Below are 20,263 nucleotides of genomic sequence, written 5' to 3'. Positions count from 1 at the left end.
GGTCATTGCCCAGTTCCATTCGAAAGCGAGGTAGGACACAGGGATTGATCGATTCATCAACCAATAGTTTTTACTAGGTGCCTAGGGAAGTGCAGACAGCTGTACCAAGTACTTGAGAGAGTACAAAAAAGGTAAAAGATTTGACCCGTCTTCATCAAGATGACAATCTAACAAGAGACCCAGAAAGAAGAATGAGCACCGTTTATGACAAGAGAAGGGGAAAATGAATGTGAATGATAAACTACATAAAGTGATCTACAAATACTGTGGTGGCTGTGAATATACAAGTGCTAAGGTGGGAGCTTGGTGCCCTGCTGTTCCAGCTCTGTTACTTTGGACTCTCCTAAGCACTTAGTACAGTTCTCTGCACACAGTAAGCGTTCAATTAATATGATTAACTGATTGTAAGTACCCTAGCTAGGTCAGGTCTATAAAGCCCAGTAACTGAAAGGGTCTGATTGCATCCTACACTTCTCATGACCAAAAGACTCTTTGGGTCTTGCACTGCAGAGCAATCACTGTGCTTTCTAGGAGACTGTGAGAACAGGAACTAAAACACTGGCTCAGTGAAGACTCTCCATGACATTTGGCAAAATAGGAGTTTTCCTTCTTTCATAAAAGATTGTACCATTTTAACATTGATTTTTATTTGGGGAAGGAAATAAAAGAACCAAGAACTTGAATGGGCTTTGACAGTTGCAGGTGTAACTGTAATTTTCAATCTCAAATGCTATTTAAAAAAAAAATCAAAGCTGATTTGGCTGAAGTCTCCATTAAGGAAATGAAAAATGTTGGTTAAGCTACTGACTCTCCTGATCTGAGGAAGCATGTGAAATAATACTAATGTGTTTAGTCAATGTGAACATATTTATCTTTGTAAGATTTGTCTGTGGTAATAGAGACTTTTACCTAGATTCTTCTGATCCATCTAATTTCAAGACAGATGGCACCAAAAAGAAGCTAGTTCTGGTTTTGAACTCAGTAATTTAGATAGATTTCCAAACTCTCATATAACCTCCAACAGTTTAAAGATTTGCCAGTACAGTACAGCTGACTTCTGAAATAAGACTAGCCCTTCTGAATGGCTGCTGGGAAGCTTTAGCCATGCATATAGGCTGCACAGGCCTGTCAAAGTGCTCATTTGGGGAACTGACCATGCATGCAACTAACTACGAGCTCCAGAACGCATTGCTTTCTTCATGCAACCGAGAATACAAAGCTCTTTTAACTGGTTTAGAAGCAGGATGTACTGGTGCTATGATTTTAAAGGTTAACAAATTAAATCAGGGTGAATCGATGATGAATTGAGGGAGTTTGGGGAAGCAGGGGTCCCTTTGAGGCTTTGTGTTTGGGTTTGGCTTAGTACTGGCCTGGCATGGCCTTCCAAGATTGGGTCTTAAAGAACTCATAAGCCTTTCTGCAGCTTCTCTCTTTTGCTATAATTAAAATTCTGAAATTGGTTAAACATTTATTATGTGTCAAGCACTGTTCTAAGTGCTGAGGTAGGTACAAGGTAATCAGGTTAGACACAGTCCCTAGCCCACATGGGGACACAGTCTAAGTCGGAGGGAGATTTAATCCCCATTTTACAGATGAGGTAAGTGAGGCACAGAGAAGTTGGGTAATTTACCCAAGGTCACACAGCAGATATGTAGCAGAACTGGGATTAGAACCGGGATCCCCTGACTCCCAGGCTTATGTTCTAGGCCATGCCGCTTCTAATTGCTTAAGGATATAGAATATTGGAAAACGACACACGCCAAGAAATAGACGACTGCATCCCAAGCGCACCGAGGAATGTGCAGGCCAAATCTCACGTCAAAAAGACATTCCAAATGAAGAAATCAGGAAACCTACGTGTGTCAAAGATGTGGGGAAGGAAACCTGGAAACGTTAGCCCTGGACCACAAGTCACCAGTACTCCCTACTACTTTGATAGTCTTCTGAAAACTGAAGGAAAAACTGGTCAAATTGGGCAGGTTGTATTTTTTTTTTGAAGGATGGGTAAACCAAATGACTGAAGGGAAAATTTGATTTATAAAACTGTTCTCCTCAAAAGCACTTGACTGGAAAATTATGAGATTGAAAAGATGAGGAATTTAAGATTGATCTCTCTATTCGTAGCAAAGACAAGATATCAATAGCTCAGAACAGCTGTCACGAGTAATATCCACTTAATTCTCTTGCTCTTTCTTTAATCTCTCATCCAAGAGCGATACAGTTCTGAAGCTGTCAAAGAGACTTTAATCCCTGTGGGTTTTGATGAATGCACTGTGAGACAAGTGCAGGCTCCTGGTAGGCTAAGAGCGATTAGACCGTAAGCCCGTCAATGGGCAGGGATCGTCTCTATCTGTTGCCGAATTGTACATTCTAAGCGCTCAGTACAGTGCTCTGCACATAGTAAGCGCTCAATAAATACTATTGAATGAATGAATGTAGCCTTACATTTTCCAAAACCCAAAATGAGAGCCTGGTTTCCAGCATGGGTTTGACATACTGTGTCTCTGACCCCGAAAAAGAGGATTTTCAATTTCCTGAAGGCTACATTCCCTGTGATCCGCTTTGTTGTTTCTCCTAATCTTTCATAAAGCCTGCTCTGGTTATCGTCAGGTTTACTCGGTCTGAAACACTTCAAGGAACCAAGTTCGCTGAAAGCTTTATCATCCGAGTTGGAGTTCTCTGTCTTACAAGATGGGCTGAGCTTATAACACATCAACCTTGTGTCTTTGGATATAAATGGGATACCCAATTCAAATTGCTCTCTCGAACCCTGATTAGAGGCCTGAGATCTTATTAGCTCCCTCCTTTAATGAGCCAAGCTTGGAACAGTAGCTGCAAACACTCATTGCCAAGTGGTTAGCTGCTCCCTTCTTTCAAGACACAGGACTTCCTTTATGCCCCCAACTTGAACTGAAGGTCCATTTCAGCGATTCTAATAGTTAACCAGTGACTCTGGTCCGAATCCCATTGGAAGAACTTGGACAGTGCCAGACACTTCAAATAGAGGCAATTCAACATGATGTGACACAGTTACCTCTTTTCTTCTTGGTATTTTCCATTCACATGAAACTTGCAGCTAAATTATTGCCCTGAGCACACACCTGCTGACATTTCAAACAGCTGTAATTGCAAACGGAAAGCTAAGTGTAACAGTGAACCTAATTAAAAGCAGTAAACATTCACAGGCAGTCTGGCATATTAACTCCCAGAACGCAACAGGTCCCCAGGCATCAGCTGCATGTCGCGTAGGTTTGGGTGGTCACCGTTGGGAGCATCCAGCCGAAGGCCCGAGCTCAAGCCTAGGCTCCGCGTGCTAGGCTGAAGAACTGAGGGACGCTAAAGCGGAATGGATTTTTCTTCTGCTTTCCTTCACCTAGTAAAGCTCAGGGTCCCAGATGTCTCTGTTCTCAGGCTTTCAGCAGAGTGGAACAAACATCACTCTTGACTAAATCCACCCCCAGAATGCCTAATTATAGACTCGCATCCCTGCAGCTTGGAAACAAATGTAGTTGCCATAAACCTCAAAGAATGTTCAATCAAGTTGAAATAGTCCCTTTTTTTTCTTCGAAATGGCTTTCTGTCCCCTGAAGCAATTAACTGGCTACTCTGGATTCCAGTGCTTTCCCACTCAGGTGGATTCGGCATTTGAAAAATAAAAGCAGCAAAACATTTACTTATTGATGTAGGACATTACCTAGGGTTTGGGAAACACTCACATTTGTTCAGGTTCGGTTTTTTGGTATGAGGTTCTAATGATAATTGTTCATTAATGGTGATCCATTAGTGATGGTTATAATGACCTAGCTGAGGACCAAGCCAAAAGCTGCAATCATCACTTTATTGTATTCTACTACACCCAAATGGCCACACATCAAATCATTTCTACAACATACAGGTCCAGCCTGCAAATTTAGCTCCGATTTCTCTCTCATGGCTCCTAAAATTCTAAGGCAAGTATGAATAGGTGGAAAAATACCTTCCCTAGTAGGGGGTCTGGTCTTCTCTTTTTAGGTCACAGAGAGGTCACATTCAGGAAGCAATAATTTACAGAATTGGCCTGGTGATTATATGGAGATGCCTATTAGATCCAGATGTAATGAAATTTTATATAAACTATTTCAACCTGCACAGAGGTTCCAGTGAAAATCAGATTAGATACCCAGTACGGGGTAGATCTCTCTCTGGTCCTGCTTTCTAGAGTGATGCCCAGGTCACTACCCAGTTGACCAGAGGGGTTGCCTCTTTGTGGAGGTTTTGGTGTCTCCTGGAATAAGAAGGTCCAAACCAGGCAGGGAGTTCCCAGAGCACCCCACCTCAGCCGAAACTAGACCAGCAGCACTCCATCCTGCAAACCGGCCCAAGCCAACCTCTCGCGTGCCCAGGGCCAGTTTGCTGGCCACAGAAGAGTCCCTAACCTGCTCTTAACCCTCACCTTCCACCCCTTTTTGCCCTTGCAGGGGGCAATTGGCCACCATAAGTTCCTCGAGGGCAGGGACTGTATTTCCCAACTTTATTGTTCTGTACTCTTCCAAGAGCTCAGCATAGTGCTCTGCATATAGTCGTTCAATAAGTATCTTTTTTTACGGTATTTAAGCACTTACTACATGCTGGGCACTGTACTAAGCCCTGAGGTAGACATAAGATAATCAGGTTGGACACAGTCCATGTCCCACATGGGGCTCTCGGTCTTAATCCCCTTTTTACGGATGAGGTTACTGAGGTACAGGGAAGTGAAGTGACTTGCCTAAGGTCACATAGCCGAGAAGAGGCAGAGCCGAGATTAGAATCCAGGTCCTTCTGACTCCGAGGCCTGTGCTCTATCCACTAGGCCACACCGCTCTTCATTGAGTAAGAAGCATTTGTTGATTGATTTTGAAACCCAATTCTTCGGCTAGGCAAATCCAGATATCCTGACGTCAGGTAGAGGATGATGAAGGTGTACATTCTGAGTTTTATAAACAAGAGAAGACACAAGGCCGACAACACATAGAAAAGCTCAGTTTGACTACGGAGGTGGCTACTGGCTGTCTCAAACCCAGACAATGAATTTCATCAATGTAGACCCTGTGAATTCTCTTGTGGCTTTTGCCAAGAGTCATCAGAAAGAGAAGCATTCAGAGGGATTTCCAAGACCCAGGATGTGCACAGAAATGTCTAGTTCTCCCCAGATTTAGATCATTTTAGTTTGAGCAACTAAACAAATTCTAAGAGGCAAGAATATGACTCAAAGAGTGAAGACATTCTTCAATATTTTTAATAATACGTAAAATATATAAAGCCAAAGACAATTCACATGAGAGCACAAAATGGATTGACTTCCTTTAGGTATGACTCAACTGGATGTAAGAAGCTTGGTATAGGCGCTTCGATTGATGAAGAGAAAATGAAGTTACCGTACGAGTCTAATTTGTTCTTGTGAATTTTTGTTTCAAGAAAGCCAACTATCTGGCAGGACACAAACAGTTATTGGGAATGTTTCCCAAACTCCCATACAAAATCCTAAAATCAATCTGGCATTACTCTTACAAGACAGGTCTTTATTGACTGAAAAAGATAATTAAAAAAAGAAATTAAGTGATCTGCCCAAGGTCACACATCAGGTAGGTGGCAGAGTCAGAATTGCAGCCCAAGACCTCTGGCTCCCAGGCCTGTGCTCTTTCCACTAGGCCATGATGTTTCTCACACTTCTACTACTCAGGTACCCTCAGCGAAGTTGCAAGTGGGGTTGGGTAATTAGTGTTAATAGGTTGGTAATGGTCAGATATGAATAAGGTCAGCTGGTGCTGTGTTTATTGAATTAATTAAAGCAACTTCCACCACCATCAAGAGGCTATGACTGGGGGTACACAACCCATCCTGGGCCGATCCACCCTTTCCCATCGGCTTTCCTCTTCTCCCTCTCACCCTGGCACAACCCTTCCCACTTCCTCCTCCCGCAGTCCTGGCCCACACCATTCTGCCCTGCTGGGAGGATGGCAAAGGGGCATCTCTGACCACTTCTGCTAGTACATAAGTGTGCTCCTGCAGTAAAAATCTCAAATAATAATAATTAATAATTATGGCATTTAAGCACTTACTATGTGCCAAGCACTCCTTTAAATGCTGGGGTGGATAAAAGCTAATCAGGTTGGACACAGTCCCTGTCCCACATGAGGCTCCCACTCTAAATCCCCATTTTACAGATGAGGTACCTGAGGCACAGAGAAGTTAAGTAACTTGCCCAAGGTCACATAGCCAAGTGGTGGCACCTGGATTAGAACTCACAACCTCTGACCCATAAGCCCAGGCTCTTGTCACTAGGCCATGCTGTTTCCCATAATACCCATGGCTTATTTGACCCAGCCTGCAGATATTGGCAGAAAGGTCCTGGGTTCCCGGCAGGCTTTTTTGCAAGTTGGATGAGGACAAAGGTGGAGTGCTGTGAAGGCTCCTACTCAACCTACTCAGATCCGTAAAAGCCATCTTCCCACACAAGCAGCTAGATCACACATTCCCTTCCTCTAGAGGCTTCCGACAGACCACTTGACCATGGCCTCTCACCAGTTAGCTCTCGCATACCTAGTTGACATCCCCCAGTTTGTTGCTATTGTTTTGCCCAACCTAATCACCTCCCCGACCCCAAACTGATGCCCACGCCAATCCTCCCTCTTCTGGAGTGCCTTCTCCCTTCAGGGTTCACCAAACCACATCCTCTATACCTACCTCAAAACCCCCTTCATCAGAAACCCTTGCTAGCGACCCCTGTCACAACATCTCCACAAACACTCCAGCACTTACGTAAACTTACTACCGTTTCGGCTATTACCATGCCCCAATTTTTAAGGTGATTTGCAATTGACACAGCAGACTAGTGCAGAATCAGCCAAAAGCTGGAATAGAAACTGATTCCACATCAAAGAAATGTTTTAATAAATATAAAAATCTGGGTTTTTTCAGATGCTGCAAAAAAGGAAAACCTGGAAGAACACAGTCTCGCTGTCCTCCCTCTGCAAATACAAACTGATTATGCTTCTGGATTGTCACCTACACTTTTAAGTGCAATTCAGTTGTTGCCGAAAAAGGGGGAAATGGCATCTCACAACCTGCCAGCCCTGGGCTTTTTAGCCGCAACACGACGATTCTCAAAACTGACCATTCAGTATTTTACATTTTCAAATGCTTGGCAGTCATGGGTGAATTATTCTGGATCCCTGACGGGAAAGCCTGAGCCATTATTGCTAGTGCTAAGATGAGGATTTATAAGGACCAGACACACTAAATGCTATTCTAAAGTCACACAGCCACAGGAATAGTGTAAATACAAGAAACGTATCTTCATTAAGTCACTCAAGAAATAGTTTCTACCGCATCTTTGGCATTTATCAAACGACTATATAAAGTGAAGCCCTGTAATAAGTGCCGAGAGAATTGATGAGTATTTGGTCCTTGCCCACAAGGGACTCACAATATAAAAATGAGAAGGAGCCCAGACATATAAAACACAAAATATCTAAGGGAGATTGTATTAGAAACTGTTCCTCTGCCAGATATCAAATATTATTATTCATAATAAAACTGTCAATAAAAAAGCACTCTTCCACGATGAAGAAAATGTAAAATATTTTCTTGGCAGAACAGTGTAAAGAGGAAAAAAAATCTCATCACTCTCCAAGGACTGTGGCAGGTGAGATGAAGAGGGCATTTTAAAATTCAGAGGGCACTGGTTCCATTATCTAAAGCTACACATGAGTTAGCCAGTGTTCTAATATTCTAGTCTAGTATATGAAATGCTTTCATTTGACTGCTTAAATGGATTTGAGAAGCCACGTGGCATAATGTAAACGGCCCTGGACGGGGACCTGGAGTTCTAACGCCAGCTCCATTCTTGCCTTTTTGTGACCTTGAGCAAGTCGCTTCATTTCTCCATGCCTCAATTTCTCATTACCTATTCCTCCTCCCCCTTAGATGGCAAGCCCCAAGTAGGGAAGACATTGTGTTTGATTGTGCCAGCTCTGGCAGCTTCCTTTGAAGCCAGACCCGAGTCTCAGACATGTGTAAACTCTCATCAAGGGACTATTCTTCTCATGGAAGATCTGAAGCAGAGGCTGTAAGCAAGCTCCGCAATGAGCCCTTCGGGCACGGTCCCTATGGAGGACTGAAATATTGCGGCAGATGTTCCAAGACTGGGAACTGAAACCTAGAACAAAACCACTCTCCTACCTGCCGCCTTGATGCACAAACACAGTCTCTCTGCCTGTGATTTAGATCTTCCCGCAGATGTGTCTAGTGTACTTAGACTGTGAGCTCCATGTAGCATAGGGGCCATCCAACCTGATTAATTTGTATCCACCCCAGCAGTCAGAAAAGTGCTCGACACATAGTGAAGTACTTAACAAATGCCCTTAGAATAGTAATAATAATAATACTGTTTCCCATCTCACTTGTAGATTTCTATACCTCATCTCCTCATCCAATTAATTGCTGTAAGTTAGACTGACCCATCTTCTGCTGTCTCCAATTGTCAAAAGCCGTACTAGATCATTTGACTTTTTGTTGTATTGTGCCTTTGAAGCAGTTCTTTTTCATAGCTTGATTACAGTGATCCATTTTCTGGTCACCAGAGAACAGCTGTCATCCATTCTCCTTACAGGGTTTTCCCAGTGGTGATGTGTTTAGACCTTACGAAAGCACTTAATTCCATCTGTAAATCTGTCTCACATTTGTGTACTTGACTCTGGCCTTGCAAGGACTTCTCCAAAATTCGTCTTTAATTTACCTGACTAAAGATCGTCTGAACGCCAGTGGACATCAATTGCCTTGGGAATATAAAACTGCTGCTTCACGGGGCAGAAGCGTTCACAGACAGGAGGAGAACAAATATTTTTAAGGCATAGTGAAACACAGTTTCAAACAATGTGTAGTAGCAAAAGATAAAGCATGGATCTGGACAGAGAAAAGGGTTGGGATCGATCTGATTCTTCTCTCAATCTCATTCCTACTTCAGGGTGGCAATGCATAGAACAAAACTGACACCAGGCAAAACGAAATTCACTGAACTCAGTCGTTCGTTACGGGCAGGGAATGTGTCGGCTAATCCTGCTGTATTGCACTCCCCCGAGTGCTTAGTACAGTGCTCTGCACACAGTAAGCACTTAATGAATACCACCGACTGATTGTTTCTTAAAGGTGCTTATTTGACTTGGCTCATCAGACGTAAGTCCCTCGTGCAGGCGACTGAGACTCTGAGCTCATTGTGGACAGGGAATGTGCCTGTTTATTGTTATATTGTAATAATAGTAATAGTATCTGTCAAGCGCTTACTATGTGCCAGGCATTGTTCTAAGTGCTGACTCTCCCAGGCGTTTAGTAGGGTGTTCGGCACACACTAAGTGCTCAATAAAAACAACAGAATGCATTATGAGTACCATGTGAGAGGCCCAACCAGTTTAATATCTAGACTGGTCCACGCACACCTACCCACTGGTCATCTTGGCTGGGATGTCTTGAGACAATAACCATTCTGACCCTATGGACCTGTTGGGGATGGCAAAGGGTGGCAGCGTGGCTCAGTGGAAAGAGCCCGGGCTTGGGAGTCAGAGTTCATAGGTTCGAATCGCGGCTCAAGTCACTTTACTTCTCTGGGCCTCAGTTCCCTCATCTGTAAAATGGGGATTAAGTGTGAGCCTCACATGGGACAACCTGATTACCCTGTATCTACCCCAGCACTTAGAACAGTGCTCTGCACATAGTAAGCGCTTAACAAATACCAACATTATAAATCAGCTAGCCATTAGTATTCTTGGCACAGCCCAGAAGAGGATAAACTCCTACCCTTTTGGGACAAGGCTGCTGTTACCATTTCTGCTCTTGAGGGTCTCACCGCTCGGTTCCCTGGCTTCTACAGCTAGATGGATGAGAATGGTGGCAAAACAAGAGGTAAATTGTCCTGCGGAGGAATCCTGACTCAATCATTCCAATCAATCGATGGTATTCATTGTTCACTTTCTGTGAGCACTGCTCTAAGAGCCTGGGAGAGTACAATTCGAAAGACTCGGTAGCTACATTCCTCTCTGTAGTGTCAGAGTCAAAAGGGCCTTTTGGCAAGGGCTCATGGTAGTTGTCAGCAGAGGACAAGACGGGCAGTGCTACTGTATGAAGTCCCACCTGCGTCCAAAGAACAGAGTGGCCTGGGGATCAACAGTCTTTGTTACGAAGGAGTTTACCAAGTTGCTTTGAACCTTGAGATGAAGAACATTGGGTCTAACAGTTAGGAATGCTCTGTCTCATCTCCTCCTGGAACAGATCCAAAGGCAGGAATCTCCCTGCCAATCACCTTCAGAGACATGAATAACTCTCAGTTACCTTGACGGGAAGTGTGTTCTAGAATATTTAAAATACCTTTACAATTGTTTCCTGTCAAATGTCACGTCTACCTTAAATGCTTTCCTCTAGTTAAGTAGTGGGTCTCCTGCTGATTTATGTAGCTCTATAACTGTCATAATTCCTGGGCATTTTTCAGAGCAAACCAACTCAATTTAAGCACCTGACCCGTGGTTTTCTCATATTCAGCTCTTTGGCTACTAAGCACCTTGTGTTCCTCTGACCCCTGAGGCAGAAGGGACGTGAACAAAAAAAGCAATCACAAGGCAAGGCCTTTGGGGTGGAAAGAGAACTTTATCAGAACCCAATCCCAGGTAAGTGAAGGAAATAGATTTCCTTTCTTTCAAACAGCTCAGAATTCACATGAGTAAGTACATTTTTTTAGAAATGAGACTGTTGCTAAGGGAAGAAATCCAATGCTTTTTCAACAGAGATTCAGGATGGCATATTTTAATTAAAAACCTCCGAGAGGACCCTCGAGAACTGGGAAGTGATATGGATTCCCCACTTGCCCTGCTTTGATCTCAAATGGATGAAAAAGAAAGCTAGATCTGGAACTGGGAATTTGTTATTGATTATAACCAAATTAGAGCAGGTATTTTAGAGTCTCTGAACCTGAACCTGTCGATTCACTTTGAGATGCAGCTAAAAGCAGGCAACTGTTATATTTAATTTAATTTCACCCTGGAAACTGGTTGGGGAAAAAGGCCCAGGGACATAGAGGAAAGGCACAAGTAGTCCAAAAAATAATTCTACTCTGAACCACTGGCTAGGTAAAAATCAACTGTCATTTTCAAAGTTAAGACACTGTCCTTGTCAACAAATAACTGAGATAGGTCTGCCCCTGAATCCCTTCTCTAATGTCGAATCAACGTGGTCTAGCGAAAAAGCATGGGCCTGGGACCGGTGACCTTGGGGAAGTCACTTAATCATAATACTGATGGTATTTGGTAAGCACTCATTATGTGCCAAGCACTGTTCTAAGCGCTGGAGTAGATAGAAGGTAATCAGGTTGTCCCATGTGGGGCTCACAGTCTTAATCCCCATTTTACAGATGAGGTAACTGAGGCACAGAGAAGTTAAGTGGCTTGCCCAAGGTCACAGAGCAGAAAAGTTAGAACCCACATCCTCTGACTCCCAAGCCCGTGCTCTTTCCACTGCGCCACACTGCTTCTCTATGCCTCGGTTTCCTCAACTGTAAAAAAAGGGATTAAATCCTTTTCTCTCCTATTTAGACAATGAGCCCCTGTAGGGCCAGGACTGACTCTACCAACATAAGTGGTATGCGGAAACCGGGAGTATCCCAGAAGGACTATTTGAACTCAATAAGAAGAGAGACATTTCTAAATGGAAAACATTACAAATAAATGAGCTAGAGGCCCCAAATCTAGCAAGTTATCCAAAACATGACCCATGCCTTCATTATGCCCCTCCAGCCTTGTGAGCTACACATTGCTTGTAAACTACAACCCAGACAGTGGAGAGTCCGAGAAACAGAGCCATTCTGACATGGCAAATAGCAGTGTCGCAACGGTAGTTTTCTTTTCAAGACACTCTGGCCTCCTCTCTTAAAGAAACGCCTGTATCTCTCTGAAAACATTTGGAAATCGGGGTTCTGCTTTGCATCTCCATCCACTTGGGAGGAAAGGAAGTTTGAGGTATGGGAAATGTTTTATAAAGTATTTTTTGCAGATGATGATCCTAATATCATCGGCAGAAAACCAAGCTAATGTATTCTAACTCACATTAACTCATGACTGCGATTCCTCGTGACTGCGATTCCTTGTTCTGGCAGCCCTGTAATTACCACAGATGATAGTCTCATGTTGCATTTTTTTTTTTTCCTTTTTCTCGTGCCTGCAGTTTTGTTTTCCTGCAACTGTGCAGATATTCTGGCAGGATCTCACACATCCATGTAATGTGGGACTCTGTAGGTTCTTGTCTGTGAAATGATAAATGGTGAAGCCAAGAGCTGTGACTTTTTCTAGACCGTGATTGAACAATGTATTCAAGGTAGTATAATTTACTGAGGAAGTCCCCAGGTTGATCAGCCATTATCTTCTTCCTTCCCAGAGATAAGCCCGATTCTCATATTGTGTCTACCGAGAACTATGGAGAAGAAACAGCTTATGATTAACTAAAACAAAACCCAAACTGATTTTTTATCACTGACTCTGCACAGTTCACTGGTGTTAAAGAGCAACTTTTGTTCAAAATGGGAGAAAGAGACCAATACTTACATATAATATGTTGGATATAATCCTTCAAAATACCAGCAGTGTTTTTTGGCTTCTGTACACTAAAAGAGAAAGAAAATCTATTCAGTGTGAAGCACCTACATATGGAGAACTGCACCTTTCAAGGTCTCGTTGGAACAAGAGGAAAGGACCGGGCATGAATATCCCCCTGGGAATTTATACGTCTTTAGCAAACCAGTTGAAACTTTTCATTCTGAACATCTCCATAAATTAGCTAGCTCAATTCAACAGTAGCTACTGCACTGAATAATAACAACAATAATTAATAATTAGAGTACTGGTTAAGCACTTACTATGCGCCAAACACTGTTTAAGTGCTGGGATAGACACAAGTACATCAGGTTGGACACCGTCCCTGTCCCACATGAGGATCCCACTCATCCCTATTTTACAGATGAGGTAACTGAGGCGCAGAGAGGTGAAGTGACTTGCCCAAGGTCACACAGCAGACTAGAAGTGGAGCCAGGATTAGAACCCAAGGCCTTCTGACTCCCAGGCCTGTGCTCTATCCATTAATTAATTAATGTTGGTATTTGTTAAGCGCTTACTATGTGCAGAGCACTGTTCTAAGCGCTGGGATAGATACAGGGTCATCAGGTTGTCCCACGTGAGGCTCACAGTCTTAATCCCCATTTTACAGATGAGGTCACTGAGGCCCAGAGAAGTGAAGTGACTTGCCCACAGTCACACAGCTGACGAGTGGCAGAGCCAGAATTTGAACCCATGACCTCTGACTCCCAAGCCCGGGCTCTTTCCACTGAGCCACGCTGCTTCTCATCCGGATAACACAGATGAGGAAAATGCATGACACCAGGCTACCTAGTCACCGCATGGGGAGCCGAAATTGGGAAATAGAAACCAAGGAGGATGGAGGGGTTTTTTTTTTTAAAGTTATAGTAAAACAAAGCCTCAGATCTTGCCACATTCCAGCTGCAAATTCAGTTAGTTGCTTTAGGTAGTCCAAGATAGTGCTCTGCAACGAGGAAACGAGCAGCGGTTTTATAAGGCTCGAGAAGGGAAGGAAGCCAAAGCCAAATAGTGCCAGGCTCCACAAACGGCAAACAGCAAAACAACAAGGGTCAGTCTCCGCGTGAGCGAGCACATTATTGCTGCAACTGCTATCCCCGCATTGGCCGTTTTCAGTCGCATGTCCAGAAGGGAATTCCATCCTCATTTTGCTCGGTCCTTACTCTTTCTATTGGTGAGCAGCTCCTTGACTACTTCACATTGATTATTCTACTTTCTGCTATTATTTGCCTTTTATTTTTTTCCCTGTCAGCCGATATGCATGACTGTGTTTGGCCCAAGCAGTTCTTTGAATTTACTTGATTTTTCGTGTGTGTGTGTGTGCGTTTAGGCCAAATGTGCTGAGGTGCAGGAAGAAGTGATTTTTGCAAAGAAAGCAGGAGGCCAGAATACAAAGCTTTATGCTTCCCTGATAATAATAATAATAATACTAATAATGTTGGTATTTGTTAAGCGCTTACTATGTGCAGAGCAAAATGTTCTAAACGCTGGGGTAGACACAGGGGAATCAGGTCGTTCCATGTGGGGCTCACAGTCTTAATCCCCATTTTCCAGATGAGGGAACTGAGGCACAGAGAAGTGAAGTGACCTGCCCACAGTCACGCAGCTGACAAGTGGCCGAGCTGGGATTCGAACTCATGACCTCTGACTCCAAAGCCCGTGTTCTTTCCACTGAGCCACGCTGCTTCTCTAAACAGCTCTGATAGCTGTCTAGCTTTCCAGAGGTATAACTTGTTACTTAGTCTACAGTGAAGCATCCAGAGCTCTTGCTGGCTTGTAACATCTCATATTGCTTTGAACTTTGCTATATCTTTTATCCAAGGGTTTCAAAGTATTCTTACGGCTTTAATTAAGCCTTGGAGTAACTTAATGAGACCAATAAATGTTACTGCTCCATTTTACATTTTGGATGCATTAAGTAGTTTGTCCAAGAGCATAGGGGTGGTCCTTGGAAGGCAGGAAATACTGTTCAGAAATGCTAGACTCTGTTCCCCAGTTCTAAACTGGCACACAGGGTACTGTATTAAATGTCCCACTGAAGAAAATTCCGCAAACTACTCTTCATTGCCTAGCAAGTGATTGAGTTCATTTTTCCAGTGGTTAATAGTTTCACTCGATGTGAACAAGGACAAGGACACTCTAGGTCCATTAAATAGTTGCTTCCCTCTTTTTTACACTTCATTCAGGTCATGTGCATTTGGGAGGAGAAAAAGAGAGAGAGACGAGGAGTCGGGCACTGCGGGGTCCTTCCGCTTGCCGAAGAAGCAGTGGCAGAGCACGCAGGAGGATTTCCCTCTCATGGTAGTTCTAATTCAAGCTTTTTTTTAAAAAAATGGTATTTGTTAAGCACTATGTGCCAGACACTGTAACTAAGCACTGGGGTACACAAAAGATAATCAGGCTGGACACAGCCCATATGGGGCTCACAGTTTCAATCCCCATTTTAACAAAAATAATAATAATAATGGTATTTAAGCACATACTGTGTGCCAAGCACTGAGGTAGATACAAGGTAATCAGGTTGGACACAATCCCTGTCCCACACAATCTTAATCCCCATTTTACAAATGAGGTAACAGGCACAGAGAAGTTAAGTGACTTGCCCAAGGTCACACAGCAGACAGGTGGCAGAGCCAGGATTAGAACCCATGACTTTCTGAGCCCTAAGCCTGTGCTCTATCCACCAGGCCATGCTGCTTCTCAGATTTCCACAGACAGGAAACTATCTTCCCCTCTCAACCTAGAGCGGCTTTCTCCAACTAGTCTGGGCATTAATAATTTAATGAGGAGTTACGGACACGATTATTACATTAGGCTGACACCACACTGTGCATGTGAGTGTATGTGTGCCCTCTCAGGTAGTGCTGAGGGTGTTTAGCAGTGTGGGCAGGAGAAGAAGAATACACAGGCTCTTCTGAAGCTCATTAGCTCCGCCCGCCCAGGCTTGCTAGGCCGCTGGAGTCGCCTGCTCGCATCATTATCTTCAGGTTCACTACTGATTTCAAACACGATGGGTCGGCTTGATCAGCGCTTCATCCATTGGGCCCCAGCGCATGCAATCCTAGAGCAAACGAAGGCAAGATATTCCCCGGCTCTCAATGGATAATCGCACTCACAAGTCAAAGAGTTGGGAGCACCTAGACTGCTAGGAATACACCCGAGATCATTAAGAAAGATATACCATGTGTTCTTCAGCTGGGTGCCTAAGTATACATGTATAACTACCCAAACAAACAGAAGAAGAAACACATGGTATTTTTCTTTAACAATCCTGTGTTCGTATACTTACGATACATATGGATATATTTTTGGGTGTCGAGATCAGACAACACGAAGACAGGAGCCAACTCACAGTTCCCCCAAGTCTCTCTCTCCAACCACTCACAGAATGTGAGAAGGAATACCACAGGGGGTCAATTTTCTTTTCAATCTTTCCACTAGAGCTGTGGGTTGTTGTTTTTTTAAAAAAAAAGAAATTTAAAAGGGCCTTATGGACCATAAGCATAACCCTCATTCTACTTCAATTTCCTGCTTGGGAAGACACGGCCTGTCTAACCCACGGATATGTACCAGTTGTGATAGGAGAAGCAGTGTGACTTAGTGGATGAATGCATTGGGCCTAGGAGTCAGAAGGACCTGAGTTCTAATTCTGGCTCTGCCACATGCTATGGATTCTATTTATCGCCACTGTTCTCGTCCGTCCGTCTCCCCCGATTAGACCGTAAGCCCGTCAGAGGGCAGGGACCGTCTGTATCTGTTACCGATTTGTACATTCCAAGCGCTTAGTACAGTGCTCTGCACATAGTAAGCGCTCAATGTATACCATTGAATGAATGAATGAACATGCCTACTATGTAAACTTGGGCATATCTCTTCACTTCTCTGTGCCTCAGTTACCTCATCTGCAAAATAGGGAGAAGGGTTTAAGCCCCACGTGGGATAGGGACTGTGTCCAATCTGATTAACTCATATCAACCCCAGGGCTTAGAACAGTGCTTGACACATTGTAAGTGCTTAACAAGTACCATAATAATTATCATTATTATTATTATTCTGCTGGCATAATCAGAACTCGGGTATTTAGGGGAGAAAGTAACTCCTTTCCTGCCCTGGGCTGCTGCTTCACAAGCAATGGATACACCAATTTTGGGTTTCCCTGGGCGCACGGACCTTTAAGGAAGTGTGGCCTGGAGCTGGGAAAGCAAGGAGCGGGGGCGGGGGAAAGAAAGGAAGTAATGTGGTGCGGACAACCAACGCGCGGATACAAAATCCTATCGGCCCATTAGACTTGTGCTCCTTAAATTACGCTGGGTCCATCTCCCACCTGCCAAGCAATAGAAGTAAAGCCACCAGCAACAGTAGAGACAGGCAGATCACTAGGCAGATTTTCTCCGGTGGGGCTTGTGAAAATTGGGAAATACTGTGTGGCATAATTACGGGATAGGTTTGGGGAGAGTCAAAAAGAAAAGAGGAAAAAGCACTGTATAAGCTCCTAGGGGGCAGGATCTACCAATTCTGTTGTATTGCACTTCCCCAAGTGCTCACCGCACACAATAAGCATTCAATAAATGCTACCGATTGAGTGAGATTAGGGCACTCTCTGGTCCGGGGGAGAGAATAAAGGTGGAAAAAGAAGGGAGGCTCTTGTCCTCTACCCAATCTGGAGGGCTCCTGTCTATCAGTTCTATTACACTGCACTCTCCCAAGAATTTAGTGCAGTGATCTGCCCACAATAAGTGCTCAATAAATACCACTGACCAATTGACTAATTATGCTTCTTTAAAATTACCAGCTTGGTCACTGTACAGGGTATGGTTGTACCAGAAGCAAAACACCCTAGCTAATCCCTCTTGGATTACCTACCACTCCCACAGATCATTACACTTCTGTTGGGAATAGTGTGGGAGGGAACGGGATGATACTTTGTGAGAAAACATTCCACTCCTTTTCTAACTCATTTCAAACAGCTTGCCACTTAACTTGGAGAAAATGAACCCGGAGGTCTCAGCCATTGACTACGCAGAGGCGAATCCAGGGCAATCTCATAACAATGTAGCATTAACTGAGTGAGGCCCTATTTCCTTTCAGCCAGCAAAAAAAAAAAAATTCCAATCTCTAAGCGAACAGAAGAAAAATGACTGCCTTATAAACAGGAATTACTAAATGTAACTGGCACACAGTGATTATAGGAAGCGTGGAGACACACCAATTGCTTTCCTTGCAGCTGAGTTTATGTCAAACATGTCTGTCCCAAGCAAGACAGCCCACAATTAGCTTTCGAATGTTTAAAAGGCTTCAGTAGTTCCACCTGCTCCCTCTCCTCCTCATCACAAGGCAATCCGCCCCCGTTGTGCTATAGTACTGCCTCTGCCTTCATCGAAAGGTGAACTTGACACGACCAGCAATGAGACCCTTAGGCCAGTTAAAAGTAGAGGCATCAGTTCATTCTGTAGGGTAATAAAAAGAAACTAAAAGTCTCTACATTAGTGTAGGGTTCCACTCTCAGGACCCCGGACAGTAACTGTGGGCAGCAAGAGGATTCTTTAAACTCAAATAATTTTTTTTTTTGTTATCATATTTAAGTGACTTGACCAAGGTCACATAGCAGACAAATGGCAGAGCCAGGATCAGAATCCAGATCTCTGACTTCCAGGCCTGTGCTCGGAACTGTAGGCTATGGCCTTCAATAAATACTGAATTCATTGTCATCAGAACACAGTACTGGCAATATTTGCTGAATGGAGGGCATTGGTCTTTGAGGTAAAGATGACTTGTTCTTAAATGTTGCTTGGTTTGAAGAACAAGGACTTAGCAATTATACAAAACATAAGAACGCTTGAGCGTTTGTATCTCTTCATTTTGATAATTCATTCAGTAGAGTAGTGACTTAATAATAATGTTGGTATTTGTTAAGCGCTTACTATGTGCCGAGCACTGTTCTAAGCGCTGGGGTAGACACAGGGGAATCAGGTTGTCCCACGTGGGGCTCACAGTCTTAATCCCCATTTTACAGATGAGGTAACTGAGGCACCGAGAAATTAAGTGACTTGCCCAAAGTCACACAGCTGACAAGTGGCCGAGCCGGGGTTCGAACCCATGACCTCTGACTCCACAGCCCGTGCTCTTTCCAGTGAGCCACGCTGCTTCTCTAACTTAACCATACTGCTTGGCCATAGGGAAGCAGCATGGCCTAGTGGGAGTCAGAAGACCGGGGTTCTAACTGTGGTTCTGCCACTTGTTTCCTCTGTGGCCTTGGGCAAGTCACTTAACTTCTCTGTGCCTCAGTTACCTCATCTGTAAAAGGGGGATTAAGTCCTCCTTCCTCCTACTTGGATTGTGAGCCCCAAGTGGGACAAGGACTGTGCCCAACCTGAATATTTTCTATCTACCCCAGTGCTTAGTACAGTGCTTGGCACCTAGCGAGTGTTTAATAAGAATCATTAAGAAAATAGCAGAGCATGGGAGTCAGAGGACCTGGATTCTAATTCTGGCTCTGGCTCATCTGCTGTGTGATGGTGGGCACGTCACTTAACTTCTCTGTGCTTCAGTTCCCTCATCTTAAAATGGGGATTAAATCCTACTCCCTCCTACTTAGGCTGTGAGCCCCATTTGGGACAGAGACTGTGCCCAACCTGATTACTGTGTATCTACTCCAGTGCTTGAAACAGTGCTTCATTACAATAATAATAATAATGTCGGTATTTGTTAAGCGCTTACTATGTGCAGAGCACTGTTCTAAGCGCTGGGGGAGATGCAGGGGAATCAGGTTGTCCCACGTGAGGCTCACAGTTAATCCCCATTTTGCAGATGAGGTAACTGAGGCCCAGAGAAGTGAAGTGACTTGCCCACAGTCACACAGCTGACAAGTGGTGGAGCCGGGATTCAAACCCATGACCTCTGACTCCCAAGCCCAGGCTCTTTCCATTGAGCCATGCTGCTTTAGCAGGGGTATCTACTGAGAACTCACTGTGTGCCGAGCACTATACTAAGTGCTTGAAAGAATACAACAGAGTTGGTAGATACATTCCCTGTCCACAATGAGCTTACGGTTTAGAGGGGGAGACACACATCAGTATAAATAAATTTATAATACATAATTTATAGATTTGTACAGAAGTGCTGTGGAACTGAGGGTAGGGCAAATATCAAATTCTCAAAGGTCAAAGAACCAAGTGCACAAATAATGCAGAAGGGAGGGGAAGCTGGGGGAGGGGGAATAGAGGGTTCTTTTCAGGGAAGGCTCCTAAGGGGAGGTGGGACCATAATAAGATTTTGAAAGTGGGGAGAGTGGTGGTAGGGTGTATATGGAGGGGGAGGAAATGGGAAAGGGGTCAGTGGCGAGATGGATGAGACTGAGGCACAGTGAGTCAGTTGGAGCTAGACGAATCAAGTGTGCAGGTAGGAGCTTGACATGTAGTAAGTCCTTAAATACAATAATAATAACTAACAATTTCCCCATCTCCAAGCTCACATGGCCTGACCCCTTAGAGGGTTAAAGCCTCAAGAGCTGCCTTTGATCCGTTCGGTAACCGAACCCAAGTCAAAGCAGGGACCGGATCAACGACACAGATTCAGCTCCTGACTGCATTGCCAACCACCCATAAATTCACAGGTAAGTT

The 20,263-nt window shown here is 44.0% G+C and overlaps 1 protein-coding gene across 2 annotated transcripts in view; it reads right to left on the bottom strand.

Moving 5' to 3' along the window:
- VOPP1 (VOPP1 WW domain binding protein) overlaps positions 1 to 20,263 on the bottom strand; it is a 58,411-nt gene that overhangs the window by 13,572 nt on the left and 24,576 nt on the right. For both annotated transcript variants that reach the window (XM_029063774.2, XM_007663445.4), the window contains exon 2: positions 12,600 to 12,658. In XM_029063774.2, coding sequence (XP_028919607.1) covers positions 12,600 to 12,658 — 59 coding nt within the window. The remainder of the gene's footprint in view (positions 1 to 12,599; positions 12,659 to 20,263) is intronic.

Source organism: Ornithorhynchus anatinus, chromosome 4, assembly GCF_004115215.2.
Source record: "Ornithorhynchus anatinus isolate Pmale09 chromosome 4, mOrnAna1.pri.v4, whole genome shotgun sequence".
In the NCBI taxonomy this organism is placed as follows: domain Eukaryota; kingdom Metazoa; phylum Chordata; class Mammalia; order Monotremata; family Ornithorhynchidae; genus Ornithorhynchus; species Ornithorhynchus anatinus.
The sequence above is the reverse complement of the archived record's forward strand: the minus strand, read 5'-3'. Positions and strand labels throughout refer to the sequence as shown.